The 18,575-nt window shown below is 48.3% G+C and overlaps 7 protein-coding genes across 7 annotated transcripts; 5 read left to right on the top strand and 2 right to left on the bottom strand.

Moving 5' to 3' along the window:
- Positions 1-1,148: 1,148 nt before the first annotated feature.
- On the top strand, positions 1,149-3,050 carry COCVIDRAFT_15572 (GMC oxidoreductase; the record flags this gene model as incomplete). Its single annotated transcript, XM_014701646.1, has 1 exon — positions 1,149-3,050. The coding sequence occupies one exon, from the start codon at positions 1,149-1,151 to the stop codon at positions 3,048-3,050; it is 1,902 nt and encodes a 633-aa protein (XP_014557132.1).
- Positions 3,051-5,995: 2,945 nt separating this feature from the next.
- On the top strand, positions 5,996-7,531 carry COCVIDRAFT_37345 (hypothetical protein; the record flags this gene model as incomplete). The annotated part of the gene is made up of 2 exons (XM_014701729.1): positions 5,996-6,674; positions 6,729-7,531. The coding sequence occupies 2 exons, from the start codon at positions 5,996-5,998 to the stop codon at positions 7,529-7,531; spliced, it is 1,482 nt and encodes a 493-aa protein (XP_014557215.1).
- Positions 7,532-9,572: 2,041 nt separating this feature from the next.
- On the top strand, positions 9,573-10,490 carry COCVIDRAFT_97895 (hypothetical protein; the record flags this gene model as incomplete). Its single annotated transcript, XM_014701730.1, has 3 exons — positions 9,573-9,742; positions 9,796-10,316; positions 10,366-10,490. 3 exons carry the CDS (start codon positions 9,573-9,575, stop codon positions 10,488-10,490), a joined length of 816 nt encoding a protein of 271 aa, XP_014557216.1.
- Positions 10,491-10,869: 379 nt separating this feature from the next.
- COCVIDRAFT_97715 (hypothetical protein) lies at positions 10,870-12,557 on the bottom strand (the record flags this gene model as incomplete). The annotated part of the gene is made up of 2 exons (XM_014701731.1): positions 10,870-11,116; positions 11,164-12,557. The coding sequence occupies 2 exons, from the start codon at positions 12,555-12,557 to the stop codon at positions 10,870-10,872; spliced, it is 1,641 nt and encodes a 546-aa protein (XP_014557217.1).
- Positions 12,558-13,854: 1,297 nt separating this feature from the next.
- COCVIDRAFT_97745 (hypothetical protein) lies at positions 13,855-15,952 on the top strand (the record flags this gene model as incomplete). The annotated part of the gene is made up of 4 exons (XM_014701732.1): positions 13,855-14,534; positions 14,590-15,201; positions 15,254-15,627; positions 15,684-15,952. The coding sequence occupies 4 exons, from the start codon at positions 13,855-13,857 to the stop codon at positions 15,950-15,952; spliced, it is 1,935 nt and encodes a 644-aa protein (XP_014557218.1).
- Positions 15,953-16,020: 68 nt separating this feature from the next.
- On the bottom strand, positions 16,021-17,981 carry COCVIDRAFT_26212 (hypothetical protein; the record flags this gene model as incomplete). Its single annotated transcript, XM_014701666.1, has 6 exons — positions 16,021-16,309; positions 16,362-16,608; positions 16,671-16,827; positions 16,876-17,125; positions 17,180-17,698; positions 17,767-17,981. The coding sequence occupies 6 exons, from the start codon at positions 17,979-17,981 to the stop codon at positions 16,021-16,023; spliced, it is 1,677 nt and encodes a 558-aa protein (XP_014557152.1).
- A 16-nt stretch (positions 17,982-17,997) lies between these two features.
- On the top strand, positions 17,998-18,186 carry COCVIDRAFT_97795 (hypothetical protein; the record flags this gene model as incomplete). The annotated part of the gene is made up of 1 exon (XM_014701733.1): positions 17,998-18,186. A coding segment is annotated over one exon (189 nt), but the record flags the coding sequence as incomplete, so codon positions are not given.
- Positions 18,187-18,575: the final 389 nt, after the last annotated feature.

The raw sequence follows: 18,575 nt of genomic DNA on the forward strand, positions 1-18,575 counted from the left end.
AGGCCTTTCGACCGAGGATCGAAGCTATACGTACTTACGTACGTATCTTTCTTCTTTCTTATGACACCTCGGCTCTCATCCGGCTGATGCGAAATGGAAAATAACGGCCTCTCCTAGTCCTGCGAACTGTCCGGAAATACAGCTAGATCGCTACATATCTGCCTATTAGGTATCTGTAGCTCTAACACGTAGGTGTGGATTAATATGAAAATATTTTAATGTAGAAAAAATAAGTTTATTTATGAAAAAAAATTTACTTCATTGAATGACTATAATATCATGAATAGCTTGTTTTAGTAGGTAAAAGCTTCGGATCTTGATCTTCTAGGTCTGGTGGCTGCATAGGAGCTCCATACTAATGCCTTGTTTTTATCGGAATAGTCCTTGATTCACAGGCATGCGGTCTGGTACGTCTCTAAAGGTTGGGCTCATTCCGCGATTCAGAATGCGATTAAGATTAGCTCTTCTGCTTGCAGAATCACATTTCCATTCTAGAACAATCATAGACTACGACAACATGATTTAGTAACTTTGAGCGGGACGATGATGTCAGATCTACGCTGAGTATTTCACGATTGGTTATGATTACCTTTTGAAGTTGGTAGTAGAGTAACTTATTATCAGTCATTTATGCGAAAGCTAAAATCGCGTCGAGCTATACCTATCTAGCCGCATCTAAAACTATGTAAATCTGTCCCCGCTACTCCCCCTTTTTATTTAATTGTGATTCACTCTAAAGATACCAGAATAGGTATAGCGCTCGGATAGATCTGCGATTACGATCCGAGCTACGATTCGAACCCAACAGGCCCTGACAAGTCACGAATCATCACAATTCTTGCACGAGACCCATTCAGATTCGTGCATGTAGAAAATAGAAAATCTGGTAAGCGTGTTACCTAGGCAGAATTAGGGAAAATTTGATCAATCGGTCTTTTGAGATTCATGGGTCACTTGATTTAAGCTATAGAATCTTACTCAATAAGGATTGTACTGCGAGTGGACATGTAAGAAATAAAAGGCTGAGTCTGGCCTCTGTCCAGGTGAGATCTACCTCCTCTATTCCGAAGAACTTCTTCCTCTTTTTCCCCGCACAACTGCTTGAAGCCAACCAGTGCAAGGGGCCCTGCCTGGTTTTGTTGTAAAAGATGCTTCTTCCCAAGTTGATCCTGCTTCCTTCAGTCCTCGCACTTCCACTACTGGATTCAATAGTAGACCCGATCATTGACAGCATCTGGACCGCGCCAGAGGGTGTCACGAAGACACTTCTAGGGAGTCTCGCAGGCACACTCGGTGCCAAGCAGTCTTATGATTATGTCGTAGTGGGTGGCGGAACGGGCGGCAACACAATCGCATATCGTCTAGCTGAAGCTGGCTTCACCGTCGCAATCGTCGAGGCTGGAGGATTGTACGAGTTTGGCAAGCCTATTGTTGGTCCTGCACCCCTCGGCGATGTAATCGGAGTAGGCTCGAATCCAGCTGACAGCATCCCAACTGTGGACTACGGCTTGGTAACAGTCCCACAAGCTGGCGCGGGAGGCCGTAGAATGCACTACGCGCAAGGCAAGTGTCTCGGCGGCTCTTCGGGCCTGAATTTCATGATCCATCACCGCCCCAACCGAGGGGCTCTGGATGCGTGGGCAGAGGCTGTTGGGGATGAGAGCTACACGTTCGACAAATTTCTCCCATACTTCAAGAAGAGCTTCACCTTCACTCCACCGAATCAAAAGACACGTCTGGCTAATGCAACGACGGCCTATGTGGAGGCGGACTTCGAGCCATCGTCAAGCTCACCAATTCAGGTGACATATCCCAACTGGACACCCGTATGGTCGACATGGGCAGCCAAGGGACTTGAGGCCCTCGGCATGAAACTGACGGATAAGTTTAACCAAGGCGTCCTTAACGGGTACCATTACGCGCAAACGACAATTCAACCGCGCGCCCAGATCCGGTCCAGCTCGGCTGATTTCGTATACGCGGCAAAAGACACCAACATAGGTAGAAAACTCGCTGTATATCTAGGATCGCGAGTCAACAAGGTACTTTTCGATGACAACAAAAAGGCCACTGGCGTTGAAGTTGCCGGACTAGGATTGCTGAAATACACCATTTCTGCCAACAAGGAGGTGATACTCTCAGCTGGTGCTATTCACACGCCGCAGCTACTGATGTTGTCTGGCATCGGCCCTGCGAAACATCTTGCCGAAAATGGAATCGCCGTACTGGCCGACCGTCCTGGTGTAGGGCAAAACCTGACTGATCATGCTCTTTTTGGACCCACGTACGAAGTGACATTCGATACCCTAAACAGGGTACTTGGGGACCCTGTCGCACTTGCAGAGGCTGTGGCTGAATATGCATTGACGCAAACCGGGCCGTTGACGACAAACGTGGCTGAGTTCCTGGCGTGGGAGCGGATGCCCAGCAGCGCCAATCTGAGCCAGTCAACATGGGACGAACTGCTTCGTTTCCCAAAAGACTGGCCTCATATTGAGTATTTCCCAGCGGCAGCCCATATTGGAAAATTCAACATCCCATGGCTCGATCAGCCAAAAGACGGGAAGATGTACGCCTCTATTATCGCCGCGTTGGCCGCTCCACTATCTCGCGGCAATGTTTCACTTGCCAGTGCTTCTCCTGCGCAGAGTCCGTTAGTCAATCCGAATTGGCTAACTCACCCGGGCGACGTCGAAGTCGCAATCGCGATGTACAAGCGTATACGCGACGTCTTCAATACAGAGGCGGTTCGAAGCATCCGTGCGAGTGATTTCGAGTACTTTCCTGGCGATAACGTGAAAACGGACGAACAGATTTTGGCCAATATCCGAACGAGCGTGATGGCAGTTATGCACGCCTCATGCACTGCGCGGATGGGACGCGTTGATGACCCAACCGCTGTGACGGACAATCTGGCGAGAGTAATTGGAGTTCAGGGCCTGAGGGTTGTAGATGCTAGCTCCCTCGCGTTACTGCCCCCAGGTCATCCTCAGGCGTTAATCTATGCTCTTGCTGAGAAAATTGCAGATGAGATGATTAAGGGACAATAATGCATCTCTATGGATAAATACTGCAAAACAAGATCTACTTCTATTCTAATCAATGTTCCCCGGTCACATAACATACTATTGAAAACTGCGTAGCTTTCGAAAATATGAACTTTAATATTGAGACCACCTATTGATTGACCGTAGATTACCTTACGCACTAAGTGCGATCTGGGCTGGGTTGGCTGCAACTGCCCAGGGGATATCCACTCCAACGCCTGCTTCGTTTATGAAGGGAGAAGCATTAAGATGAGTAGGCTATAGCATCGATTTCGCAGGATCAGCACTTCTGGAAGTCTTCTACCAAGATCTGCTTTACTAGTGCTTTTATATTAGGCCGATCATGTACTGCATCCGCAACTGCTTGGGTTTCGACCGTACTCGAAAGTAAACGATGTACGCCCAAGGTCAAAAAGCAACAAACTCCTCCCCCTTATCTGAGGCCAGTTGGATGACATATCATTTAATATAGGAAACCTATACCGCACTTTATTGGGGATCCTGTGGATATCAGAATTGGTTTGACTTTAGCCTCCATCTCCGAAGCCAATGGTCATATCACAGTCCTAAATGATCTTTCTCTTTCAAAGAGTGGAAACCCTTTCTTTAAAAATCTCGCGTTTTCTAATGAAAAAGCCTAATCTGTGCTAACAACAAGTCCGCCTAGATACTGCACACGCCGTCTGTCAGAGCTGTGCTTAAGTTCTAGAAAACAGTTACTAGTGTTGATAATAACCTTGAAACCTTAGTCGATGTCTCGTAATATAAATCCCAGAATCAAGGTGGTTCATATTGATCTTTGCCTAAACGCCATGTCTCAGATTTGAGAGGTTTCTCGATCATTCATCTCTATTCTAAGTGCTACGCAAGAGTGGATGTCCAATAAACTCCCGTTAACGAACTTAGAATGCACTTAATCGGACCTTTCGGACCCAACCTAACTTATTTATGCAGTCACGAGAAGTAACAAAATATACCTAGACGCAATGGTAGACAAACTGTTTTCTTCCGCTTCGTGCACAGCCTAGAGGACTACGTCCGGCCGTGGCCATAGCGCCAGCTGATGTCTTACTATCGACTACACACTTACCTTTCATCTTCTATTGAAAGCGCAATCTGCTGCCGGGGCTACGACCTCGCCAACGCGCCACTAATTGTTTCATGGGGCAGATTGCTCGCTGAGAAGCCTTTCATTCCCCCAAACCTTTCCCTATTCTATTACAACGGTGTAATGGCAGCAGAAGCCTCATCATGATGGAACGGATCGAAAGAAAATGTGCAAGCTGCACATACAAAACGTCATGTATCGCCTCATTTGAGGAGAAAGAGTTATTTCCAGCAGGTAATCGTGTGTGATAGTCGAACGGTGCAACTTACTGGTCTAGTCACAAGGCTATCATGGACTGGTCGGGAGCACAGTGGCTTGATCGTGCAACCATACATTAACGGTTGGCTATAAGTCGGTGTCACACGTTTCCTCTGTGTAAGAGAAATCCCACCTATGCTGGCTGATCGGCTAAGTGTTGTATTACTAACAAGCAATGTTCCTTGAAGGAACCTAGCTTTGTCGGTGCCTCCCACCAGCCATTATCGAGACTTGAGCTCAACAGATTTTAACAAATGATAAGCGGACTTAACTGCGAAAAGTATAGGTAACAGTTGTAGGAAAGAGTCAAAGCTTTAAAGCGTTTGGGGAGCAGCTAGCTATTACTCCAATTACAATGTCAGCAATCTTATGATAGTGATATGTACCCCGGCTTGGGTCCCTTGTCATTGGCTGAAGCGTACCTTTGCAGCAAGTCACTGTGCAGAGTTCACGTGGCATGATGCCTGCACTACGTTTCCTTAACACCATAATCCGGACACGAGCAGATGCAAATAGTCGTAGCCAAGGAGGCGGGGAAGTCATTTTTGAGGTAGCCAAGCTCATTGGGGACCGGTAATCTGGGAAACCACGAGTTTGAACCAGTGGACCGTCGGAACAAACTCAAGCCAATGACGCATGGCTCGAGTGAACATGAGGTATACCTAGATTTGGCAATAAAACGGGCATTTTGCCCCCAAATTCGTATTTGGGCTGTGCCGCCTCTATCTGGATCGCAAAGCACGCTGGAGCTGATTGCGCATGGACTTTCTTCTCTTAGTTTAGTGCCGGATCCAGTGGGCTTTCTGGACCGAAATAGCCGGATAACAACTACGCCCATCAACAACACAAATGACAGCTTCAATCACTATAGAGGAAGTTTAGAAACTGCATCAAATATTAGGCACTGTCGCGCACGAGAGTACTATCTATCTATGGAGTTTGAACAGATAGAAAGTAGGTAGCGTTAGCATCATTGCGTAGTCGCATTGTTGTGGGAGGGGCAGTTTTGATTCTGATTCGGCTATCCCAGTCCTTCAAAGAACTGGGGTGCATGCTGCAGATTTTTACCCTAGTCCCATGATATCTCATCCCGTCCTGATAGCGCTAATCTTGCCATCTCCGCAGAGGGGCAGGGTGGAGAGCTAGTGTATATATCTATCTTCGTTATTTGCTTGCAAGGCCCCGTATGGGTGACAGGAGAACTGCACGATAGAGAGTTGGCTCTCTTCTCTTCAACCTACACTTCAATCCATGTTCTCGCTTCGGTTGCTTCCCTTATAGCACACGCTTCCTGCTAAAATAAAAACTCCCGGCGGACTGGATCGACTTGCTATCCACGCGAAAGGCCTCACATTTCGTTAAGCGAGGCCTTTATAGGAATACTCGGCCCCCCGGAATTTGTAAACATCTAAGCCGTAAACGAAGGAGTACAGCAGCTATGGGTACAGCAGCCATGGATTCCGCGAAAACCATCAAAGGGCCTGCCCGCCAGGCTTCCATAGCCTCCACCAATGCTATCGAGGTCGGCACCTCGTCATCCTACCACCAAGCGGCCCTTACACTCAAATTCGACTTCATCTCCATGCTCGCCATGTCCTTCTGTATCCTCGGAACCTATGCAACTTTTGCCCAAGGCCTCAGCTCAGGCTTAACTAACGGCGGACCCGTGGCAATTCTCTGGGGTCTGGTCCTAGTTTTCGTCTGCAATATCTGCGTAGGCTTCTCACTCGGAGAACTGTGCTCTTCCATGCCCACGGCCCTGGGACAAGCGTATTGGGTCCATCGCCTACTCGAGAAAAACAAGGCTGGGCGGTTTTTGTCATACATGACGGCGTGGATAAATACGTTTGGATGGTGGACGTTGACTGCGAGTCAAGTAGCGTTCATGACCGAGTTTTTGTTGGGGATGAAGGTCATGTTTGATCCAGAGTGGGATGGCGCGGGGAAAGCGTGGGTAAATTTCATGGTTTACCTAGGTGTCACGTTGCTTTTCACCGTGGTAAATGTTGCAGCATGCCGGAGTAATAGATTCTTGGCGATTTTTAACGATGGTGTTGGCGTTTGGTTTGTAGGGCTTTTCTTCGCAATTATGTTGGCACTGTTGATTTCGGTGGGTGTAAAAGACGGGATGGAGTATCAGTCTCCGAAGTTTGTGTTCGGAGATTGGGAGAACAAGACGGGATGGGGAGACGGGGTTGTATGGTTTTTGGGGCTATTGCAGGCCGCTTATGGATTGACAGCCTTTGATTCGACGATCCACAGTAAGTATTTCAGCCGCTCTCAAGTTGATATGGTGGGCTAACCGACATTTATAGTGATCGAAGAACTTCCATCTCCGAGGTCAAACGGACCGAAAGTCATCTGGCTAGCCATTGTATGTGGCGCAGCTAGCGGGTTCGTCTTCATGGTGGTTTGTCTATTTTGCGTCCAAGACCTAGATCTTGTTATCGATGGGCCAACTGGGCTGCCGTTTATCGAACTTGTTCATCAGACGGTCGGACTAAAGGGCGGAGCCACTCTGATGGTGTTGTTCATCGTTAACGGACTAGGTCAAGGTGTAAGCCTCGCAACCACCGGCGGTCGCTTAACTTGGGGGTTTGCTCGAGATGGCGGGCTTCCATTCAGCAGCTACTTTTCCCAAATCGACTCATACTGGATGGGTCCTGTGCGAGCGCAATGGCTGCAGGGCGTTATCATTGGCCTTGTGGGCGTACTTTACTTCTTTGCCTCGACAGTTCTGACGGCAATCTTGAGTGTAAGCACGATCGCTTTGACCATATCTTACGGCATACCAATCGCCTGTCTCTTGGTCGCTGGACGGGACAAGCTTCCCGTCGGAGGAACATTCAACCTTGGTAGACTCGGCGCGCTTCTCAACTGGATCAGCGTTATCTACTGTGCGATAACTACAGTATTCTTCTTCTTTCCAGGGATGCCCGACCCTAGTATATCCGACATGAACTGGGCCATTGCGGTTTTTGGTGTGATGCTCGTCATATCAGTGGTCTTTTGGCTAGTTACAGGAAAAGGCGAATATCTTCAAACGCATGAGGCGGAATTAAGGCTTGAGCTCGCAGGGAGATTATTAGCAGTAGAGCACACGGATCTTGAAACATAGTACACAAGCCTCAAGTTTGGAGGTATTTTTTTTTAACGATTATAGAAAATTGTTACTCCAAATCCTATTGCGTAATTCTATACTGACACCATTGCATAATAGAATTGAGTTGATCTCTGTGTTGACGCCTAACTGAAAAGGCTGCAAGCAACGATCGAGTCGATTTAACTGCTCTCAACGTACGCAATGGCCAACTCAAAGAAAAATAGATCATTAGCAGTAGAAGTAGTGGCATTAGTGACGATGGGAGGAAGGGGGGCAATGGAAAGTATCCCGAGACGGATGATATCCGCAGCTAGTCACGTAGCCGTTACAACGTGTCGGCAAACGTTCTTTGCCCAGCCAGTTAGGGTTGTTTGGATCCATAAATCCCCAAGACAAGAAGGACTGATCCAACTACAGCTTCCGAGTCTATCTCTATTTCTCAAGATTGCCATCAAGATCTCAGGCACCAAAGATGACTTTAGTAACGCTAAGAGCGCTTTTAGTTAGCGCAGAGCTTCTTCGCCACCTAATCATCATTGGTAGCGAGAATTGCGTTTGCGGCCACAATGCAGGTCATTTCAATTGGCCTAACTAACGAACATGATCAGCAAAGCCTTGTAACGAGTTTCATCACTGCGAAGCCAACCAACGGCTACATCAGAAGATGATGATCATCGCGTGGCAACTATCATGTGACTGATGTTGAGATGTAGAGAAATCGATCTCAAATGCAACGACTGAATACCCTCTGTTGGGAGGGGTATGCCTAACTCTTATTAGATAGTCATACGACAAACCACGTGAATATAACAGCCACATAACTTCGCGTACATACATACTACCCTCGAATGAGCAGGAAAGAGCTGAACAAATAGGTGTGGTAGAATAGCTTCACTTCCTACTATCATTCTATACAATATCTCAACACACACTCATTCAACAGGCCTTTGCGCCAATAATGACAAATGGATTACCGAGTAATAGATATAATCAATATCGAAGCAACTTGAGTTCGAAGAGAAAAAAAACAAGAACTAATGAAGACCTATCACCTCTCTCCAGCACATATCTGCTAGGCAGATGCGCGACGCGCACTAAATAATGGCGTTCCCGGAGGTCCGTCCGTAGCGTTAGTTCTGTTTGGGTGCGCGGCTCCAAGTGAAACACGTTGAACTTGGGTGTTGACAGGCGGTCACAGCAGATCAATAACCACATACCAATCCACATGTTCCTTACTCACATGCAACCCTGTGTCCCTCCAAACTCTAATGTCATGTCCGAAGCCACATTTACCCATTCTTTCCCCCCTCAAGCCCGCCTCCGTTCACCTCCGTGCCCCCTCGAGGATCCACTAAGAAACATGCCGTGCGCCACCGCCACGTTCTCCGCACCCTCCCCGCTATTGCTATATATTACTGGATCTGGGCACATCCGTTAGTGTCCGCGTCCTTGGAAGATCCTCCAGCGGACCAATGGCGAGTGATCGGAAAAGGGAGTCGGAGCTACCAACTACAAGCTAATGGAAATCGCCACGCAAAAGGGGTGATCTGCAAACAGGGAGAGGGTGATCCGATGTGACCCCATTTTCCTACTATACTACAGTCTGCCATTGTTCTAAATTACCATGGTGCAGCCTCAAACTTTGTGCGTTGTTTGCTAATGCGCATTCGCTATGCTATCTTTTGCAACCCTGCAGCTAGGACTTTTATTCTTCCTTGGTGGCTGGGCGAACTTCATATGACGAATTTGCATTTAGACCTTTTGGATATCTTCACTCTTCAGATGCGCTGCTCACCTTCAACATGAGTGTCGCCGTTTCGCTCACTGGGACCCAAATGTTCGATGCTGCCAAGGAACCGAGAGCGAGCGGGGGTGAAGGGTCGCCGACGTATGCAGGGGAGAGGCCATTGGATCGTACGCTGTTTATCCTACTGTCTCTAGCTATCGTGACGATATCTTCGCTTCTACTTGGTTTGTATTTGGAACTCGCTGTCGCAGCTACTCTACTAATGCAGTTGTAGGTTCGCGCTTCAATCGATTAAGACGCAATGCCGGTATGAAACGAAACATGACGTTCACGCTTGTGCTTCTCTTGTATGTCCTGCTTATGATGTTCGTCACCGCCCTATTGGTGTTGCACAGTGGGCAAGGGTTGTATACCTACAACCTTTGCCTTGCAACTACCTGGGTTTGTCTCGTCCTCTATGCGTTGACAAAAAGCGTAATGTTAGCTTGATACCACCAACCTTGATGAAAACAATTACTAAACATGTCTCCAGCTACATCTTTCTTGTCGAGCGCATTCATGTCGTTCGCGCACCGTATGTCACTCGCCGTCGTGATTGGGTTTACATTGGGAGCATGCTGTTCATGATGACCGCCTCATCCGGTATCGTCATCAACGCCTGGCTTCATCCTTACACCGCCATGGATCCCACAACGGGGCGATGCCACACGGGAATTCAAAGGAAGGTCACGGTGCCTTTCCTGATCATCGACATCGTTATGGACATTGTCCTCACTTTGGTTTTCTTCTATCTTCTTCAGCCAGTGCTCAAAGAAAACGGAAACTGGAGCTTTTCAATTATTTTCAGCAGTAGTAAAACACGGGCGGGAATGGTTGAGATAGAAGGGAGCAGAGATACCGCGGTGCAAAGGAGCATTCGAGCACTGCTGCAGAAGAGCATCATAGGAGCGCTTGGCATTACGATTGTCACTCTGGTCCTTTTCATCGTACAATACTTCTTTGTGGAAGGGAAAGGCGTCGCCTTGGTTTGCAGTAGCATCTGCCTTGTGGATGGTAAGACATCTATCCTCCCCCTTTAAACACATGTCTAACAAAGACACAGTATTCTGGGGCTACGTCGTCATCCATTGGCTCACCGATGGAGCATCCACCGAGGCAGAAAAGGACATCAGCTGCTCTTCTAGGCTGACAATTTCGGGGCAGAGAGTTGATCACATCCCGGCATGAACTTCATCAAGTGGATCCGGCCCTCGTCACAACATCGGAGTTTGAGCCGCCATCCAGCATTTCCACGCTTCAGGAGTTCCCACTCCAAGTCTTCCAAAAACCCAACTTTTGGTCCTGCCTTTTTTGCAAAGTTTGCTTGACACTGCAGGTTATGGTCACATGGTAAAGAATTCATTTTCGGCTTGGCGTCTTGAGAAATAGTCTTTGGGAAGATAGTCACTCGTGTAAATCATGTGTTTCGGAGTTTACTACATGCTCACTTCCAAGCATGGTAGTGAGGGCTCACGTGTATTATTACCGCATATATATACCCTGCTAATTGCACGCAACTTTGTTTAGCTCATTTACGAGCGCTGAATATATAGTCCACATCAAGATTCTACCTTGAAAATCCATCGCGTATCTGGACAAATGTTGCATACCGATCCCTCGACCATCTCCGTGTGCGCTTACCGAACATGGCCATGGGTAGGCTCAACCCCATGATGAGTAAACCTAGCACCCCAAGCACGATGAAGCAGTTCTCCAGGCCTGAGTCGATCCAGAAGCTGGCGACGAAGGTAAATACCATCGCAAGCGTGTTATTGATGACTGCGACACCAACCATGCCTTCAAGAACCATATCACTAGGAGTGTTAGCAGCACCTCGATATCACAATAACAGTGGACCTACGGGAACGAGTCTGCAAGGTATGACAAGCTCAAATCACCAGCGCAGCCATATCCAAAACCGATGAAGCCCAACCCAACATACGGCACTGGCCAATTCCAACCTCGGGCCGTGCCGATACCAAACAGCCAAAGGCCGGTAGGAAAAATCAAGGTGCAAAGTGCCATAAGATACAGCCGGTATTCAGCCTCCATAACACCTTTGTTGCGCTTGATCATCCACTGCATGAATGCATCACTCCCGTATCCTCCATAAGCGCAACCAATAAGACTGCCAATCAGCGTGGGGATGTTCATATTGCCCACCGCAACGGACCCGTAATTCCACGGTTCGCCAGACCATGTATCCTCTTGTAGGGTGAGATAAAAGGTTAAGCAGGACTGCTGGAAGCCCCATTGCAGTCCAGCGTACCACACAGCAGGGAAAGTGAAGACGCGGAGGGTGTGCCATAGACGACTGATATACTGCTTGAAACCCGTTCCGCGTAGGTTCGGTGCTGGGGTGACAATGCGGATACGCTCCCAATATGTCTTTTTCCGCTCTATGGAAGAAAGCGCCGTATCCGGGGTGGACTTCTCGCCGTTGGCGTCATCTGGAAAGCTTTTACCGACAAGCTGCTCAGCGTCGAGGAGGACAGGTTCGTTATTACCGGCGAGGTAACGATCGCGCGAGAATTCCGTCTCTTCTAAGCCAAAGTAAAAGACGACAAGGCTGCCACCGCATATAATGGCACCAACGTACCCGATCCAACGCCAACCGAGTCCGGCAGATACGTAGGCACCGATTAGAGGGCCAAGATATGTGCCAATAGCCGTCGCAAACGTGTACATGCCAAGTACACTACCAGTCTGATGCTCAAACCAGATATCGAGAAGCGACAGTTGCGCAGTAGCTTCGCCGACCGACTCGGCAGCTCCGACGAACAACTGACTCCAAACTACACCGGAGACACTGTCGATGCGTGCATACCAGATAAGGCCGCCGATATTGAGCACGAGCGAGGCAAGATAGCCCAATCTCCGCCCGTACAAATGCACAAGAGGAGAGCTCAAGAGAGCCCAGTAGCCGATTCCAATAAAGAGCACGCCAGCACCGGTATTGAAGACATCGTAGCTAATGCCATACTCTTCATTCACACCGTCAGAACCGGATCCCGCGTTATTCGAGGTTGCCGCGGTGAAGCCAACCATGTACAGGACGAGGAGCGAATGCCAGACTTTACGCAACAGGGACCAGCGCAGCGGATCATTAGGCGAGTTCGTGGGCTGAGGTACGAGGAGGATATTGCCCGACGTCTTCAGCGACGAGTCTTCTGGTAGGGTTTGGCCGCTCTCGTAGAGTCGTCGCGTGCCGGGAATAACTTCTTCTTCGCTGGGCACATTGCTGCGGCGCCGCATCCTGTTGGCCGACATGACAGGTTAGAAATGATGTCCGTACGACGCTTTCAGCGTCGCTGTTGTTAGCAGGGCAGCATGTCGCAGCGGGCAATTGTATCGAGGAGCATTCAAGCAGTAAGACTTTTTTTCGTTATCGGTTTTACTTATCTCGGAGATGACGTGATTGAACCCCCCGGGCCGACCAGAAACGGCAGGAGGATGCGTGATCGCCATGAACCACCACCAATAATCATGCCATCTATACTATGATTTGAGATGGTAACATTATAGAGTCTCGAGACTCCTTAGCCATTCAACCAGGATGTGCGATGCGACTAATATGACGTCTTCAATGGCAACTGTGAATTCCGCTGCGCTACTAATTACTTGTTTCAGGCCTGGACAAAGCTTAATGTGCCATCGCGACGCTCGTTCCGAGGAGCGGATGATCTACGCAGCTACCGCTTTATCGATACATTCCATGTGAATACTGAATTCTGGTATCTCACGTCCGCGAGTGAGCGTGACGTGATGATGGTGGTATCGTTCTTGAAGCCTCACTCAAGACACCTATAATTTCACTCTTCTGAGAGTTCCAGAGTGACTGAGGGAAAGAGAACGTATATGATATTAAGAAAGTAGATATACAACATTGACATGGCTTCTAAAGAGAGAAGTGACGATAATGGTGAATACGTTTACCGAGCTAATTTGCGGTAGTAGGGTGATAGTCGTGTTCACCATGACATTTCCAGAGCTCGACTCCAGAGTAAAATATCATTCAATGTCGGCCTTTTTCCTTATATACAAGCATGGTAAGCGGGGCATTCACTTGACTAACTTTTGCCTGCTGATGTATAGACGACTATAGTGCAGCGTGCATGTGTTCCAGGTATTCTGCTTATCTCCGAAGCAACATACAGAACTCTCAAGTAGGGACAAGCCTATCAAGGTCGTAGGCTCGATCGCCGTACCTACTGAAGATGCTTGTAGAAAGTCTCATGCCCTCAAGATAAATGAAATCAAGAGCTTCCTGTTCCAATTGGCTAAGATGATGCTGGCCAAGTCAGATTGCTCAACCACTTCCCAGACCATCCTCTACTTTCCATTTCATGATTGCCAGCCGTAGGTTAATACATTTCTTCCTATCTCGTTGCTGGTCTTCTATCACGTGAGTACCTGTGCATTTGGGCCAATCATAGAGTCCTGCTGACGCCTCGGTAAAGGACGAGTTAGCTTGGTCTTAGCTCGCCAGCTGATAACGCCGTGGAAGAGCAACTTCTCGTTCTTCTTCATGAGCGGCAACATGCGAAAATACATGAGCAAGGCGCAGCGAGCATGTGATAGTTGCAGGGCGCGCAAAAGTGCATGCCGCATCGACTCTGCGCCTCCATGCCGGCTATGTCATCTCTCGGGGCGCGACTGCACATTTGAGGCCGCACCCAAGAATACGCGCGCGCTTGCAGCAACCGCAACACATGTATCCCTAAACAACTCTACACAAGAGCCAGCTGGCCTAGAAGTCACAAACCAGCAAAGCAACGTTCTGAATTCGGACGGTGTCTTCTTCGACCAACAAGGCTACCTTATGCTTGGCGAATCACCAGATCCATCAGCCAACCTTTGGGTTGACCAAGCCATGATTGACATGAATATACAGAACTTCAACCACATCGATCCTCCGCCGAACGATGTGTCAATGGAATATCCTGGACTCCCTTCGCCGTCAGCGCAAGGACTTGAGACGACAAGCATAGTCTGTGGCTTAACAGGGGACATGGACCCATGCCTTATGCAAAGATATAATTTTGGCCCGGATAATAACTTTGTTTTCAAACGACTGGCTGTTCGTTCAGTGACGCAGGATATCCATCCAGTTCAACTCCTAGTCTCAAATGTTCCAGATATGGCGGAGGAGTGTGACCCACACAATCATTCTTTTCGCAAACAGCTAGAGACGCTTGTGACTCCTGATGTGGGTGTCAGGTTGATTTCTTTGTACGAAAGACCAAGACCGATCATACTTCTTTTTCTGTTCAGCTAACATTTTCAGATTCTTTCAATTTGTGTACCCTCATTTCCCAATACTTCCTCCAGCGCAATCAGCAGAGCCTGACCGATCAAATCCCTCTACTCTTGCCGCAATATATTTGGTTACACTACCATTCGCCGGCTTCGACGACTATCTCTCCGTTCAGATAGCATACGATCTTCCCGATGCAGAAAAGCTATGGAACCTTGCCTTGAATGTACTGTATCAGGAGCTGCATAGGCCGGACATTTCCACACTACAAACGTTGGTCTTACTGCTAATTTCGCCTCCGCATAAGCCTCTCATGCCAGATTATGCGACAAAGTGGTCGCTTGTTGGCGCAATGGTGACTGTTTCACAAACACTGGGCTTGCACTTTAACCCCACCTTTTGGAGCATATCATCTGCCGAGATAGAGCTGAGAAAGCGGTTGTCGTGGACTGTCAAGATGATTGATGTCTGGCATGCTGCTGTCTTGGGTCGGAGCTGCCTCATACATGATGAGGATTGGCTCATCCCGCCACCATCTTTGGACGATTTTTTGGAAGAAGAAAGAAAAACGCTATTTCCTGCGCACTTCATTCGTATGTATGAACTTACAATCATTCTGCATACAACTCTAAAAACACTTTTGTAATTCTCCTCACACAGCCCCCACCAACAGATGTAGAACTAACATCTGTAGCACTCTCAAAGCGGTCCAAAATCTTGCAGGAGACTACGAAGACACATTAAGGAAAGCGCAAGGCCTGATGGAGGAACTCAATTGCTGGAATAGCGCTACTGCCGACAGCCAGTCTGAGTCACAAGACGAGGGCTTCAATTCATCAGGTCCGTTACTTCTCGGAGGCCATTTTGTCAAAGTACTACTCTTTCGAGCTATACTCAGGCCCTTCAATGCTTTGAGGCACAGAAGAGTGCCAAACAGTTCTCCTGACGAGCATCGGGAGCTTGAAGCGTGCCGACTGGCACGAGCTGGCGCGAAAGGTTGCGTCACCAGCTTCGTAGCATTTACGTCCAATCTAAAGATCAGCTGGATTCACGGATTCTGGCCTTTTTGTATGTAGCAGATGGTGATTGGAAAGCATTTCGTTTTTGCTAATTGTGCGATCTAGGGTGCACGCTGGGCTGGTCAACATTGTGCAATCTCGCTCTTTTGCTTCACGTGACAGCAGATAGTCCCGAAGAGGCACGAGAGTGCAGGGCCCTTCTCGACCAGGCCCGAAGATCTGTCCGATTACAATCGAAATCACTGGATATTCTGAAATTCTCATTACTGCGCATTGATTCAATCTTCTGGAAAGGTTTAGAAAATGTTTTTATAAGAAACGAAACCGCAGGAAGCAAGGGTTTTGGACAAGAACAATATGAAGGGCAGCTGTAGGTAGCTTAAAGAAACATGGATGGAATTCGAGCTTCCAGGATTTAACATGAGCAAAAATTGCAATCCAACTACTTGACGCACTTGTTTCCTTCCTCGATAGCAAGTTTCCCTGCATCCGCAGTGACCTTGCTCACACCGATCTGATTCGCCGCTTCAGTGCCTACAATAACTGGCACCTCTTGGAAAGAGTTTCGGAAGCAAACATACAAGGCACACCCTGCAACAAAGCCGACGATAGCGAGAGAGCCGTACATCCATACCAGATACGGGTCCTGCGACACTGGTGCAAGGGCAATGCAGATTGCGGCAGCGATGCCAATTGTCAACCAGAACAAGGAGGAAACCAGAGAGCGAAGACTGCAGTACGTCAGTATAGATGACCTATTGCATCCTGGTATCTTTAACATACCTTGTAGGTGCCTTTGTATACGCCAACTCCAAACCAGTGATGATAACAAAGGCTTCAGAAAACGCGACAAGAACGTAGGCCGGAGCTTGGATCCAAACATGGATACTGTTCTTTGGCGACTTGTAGATGTAATGTTGGAGCACGCTTGCGTACGCCATAGCAATGGCCGCTAGTAGAAAGCCAGCTGTCATTCTTAGGACTGGGCTGAAGTTGATCTTGTGCTTGCGAAGCAGAGGGTAAATGACAACTTTGGCTTTGCTTAGTACACTTTCATTCCAAACCATGGGTATCTTGGTTTCCTGTACTCACAGTCTAGTAGTGGAATGAAGATAATCAAGGCGATGGGGTCAAGATTCTGCAAGAGATCGTTTGGTGTACCGTGCAATGCCATATCTCCAGCTTGTGAGATGAGATTGTTCCAAATCTGGATCCAGCAGACAAAGTACAAAGGAAGGAAGAGGAAGAACTGCAAATTTGTTAGTTCAATGCGGTAATCAGCGGAAGCAGGACTTACCTTGCATGCAGTAATACCCATTTGTACTTCCTTTACAGATCTGTCGGTATAGTTAGGGGACTGCGCAAAACGATGGCGCGAAAGAGTTCCCTGGGCCTCCAAAGCGCTTGGCTTGGCCTTTTCAAATCCGCCTTCCTTAATGGCAATAGCAACAATACGGGCAGCATCAATGACCGCAGAGCCATGAGGCGGTGTTTGAACAAAGAGCCGGCTGCTGAGGATGAAGACCATTGCAGCAATGATAATGACCCTATGGTCGTCAGCAACTTTACCAAAAGACACATAAGCAAACCAATCAACTCACACTAGAGGGATCAAGTATGCGACCCAAAATCCCACATGAGCCTCGACGTTGACCGTAATCAGCGGCGAAAGCGCACCCACATTGACCGCCCAATAAAACCAATTGAACATGCGCTCAACGGTCAATTCGGGGTCCACTATCACCCACTCGCCAGTGGCCAACTGCTTCGTATACGCCGCATCAGGCTTATACTGCTCTGCACACATAGGTGTAACATTCGCTTTGATACTACCTGTACCCAATCCAATCACTACCATGGCGGCAACCAGCCCGCCAAAGCCGGCGCCAGATTGGATCCCAGCAGGTGTTGATGTAGCAACGAGAACCACAAGACCGACAATGTAAACACCGCATCCGAGGGTAATTGTCTTGAAGCGGCCCAGATACTGATCTGCGACAATAGCGCCGATGACAGTAGAAGCATAAGCCCAGAATTTGAAAAAGTTGCCCAAGGCTGTGGCGACAGCCTGACCGCGGCCCAGAGCGCCAGGAAGATCAGACTGTGGGTCGTGTGGGTTTCTGGAAGAAAAGCACTTAGTTTTTTTTTGTCTTCGTTTTCATATCGTTACGTTCGAGGATGGACATACTTGATGTAATTCTGAATCGGCGCACTCAAGCCAAAGTACGTGAAGCGCTCTCCCAGCTCAACGATCAAGATGAGCAGCACAACCCATGGAATGCGATCGGGCACGCGTCGTAGCGTGCTACTCTCCACACCGGGAGCAAGCCCGTTGACTTCGACTTCACTACCATGCTTCAAGTCGTCCACATGCATCTTTCCAGTAGAAGTACGATCCGTCATCGTGTTATAACTCACACACACACACACACACACACACACACACACACACACTCAACCAGACATATACGCAAAAAGAGCTGAGCGAAGAGGGCGTGAGAAAAAAGCACAAGTAGATGATGCAACGATACTGCAGACTACATACGCCCCTGCGCGTCCATTATCTCTTTTGTATATCTTTCCATCTTCCGCAAATGATGATAGCTAGCAGCTGCCGCTATCGCGCACCCCGCAATGTCCCGCAATCCTTTGGTTCCAAAAGGACCCCGGCCATTTGTGCTGAGCGGAGTGGGTCCGATCGGTGCCGATAGCGCTACCCGCGAATACCGCCAATCGGAGCTTCGCATCAGGGGCCTGGCGAGGCTGCGGTATGGAAATTGCGCGAGATGGAGAGTTCGTAGCAGAGAAGGGAGATGGGAGTTGTAAGAGCTTTCCATAATACTATTACCTGAAGTGCTTTTCTTTCGAGCTGTAGGGTTTGATGGGAGATTGATGGGGAATGGTGTGGGGAAAAGAACATCTCGTGTAACTTGGTGTATTTGATATGACATCTCAGTGAATACTCGGTCTATGTCGCATTGATTTTTGAATAATTCG

Source organism: Bipolaris victoriae (assembly GCF_000527765.1).
Source record: "Bipolaris victoriae FI3 unplaced genomic scaffold scaffold_37, whole genome shotgun sequence".
NCBI lineage: Eukaryota > Fungi > Ascomycota > Dothideomycetes > Pleosporales > Pleosporaceae > Bipolaris > Bipolaris victoriae.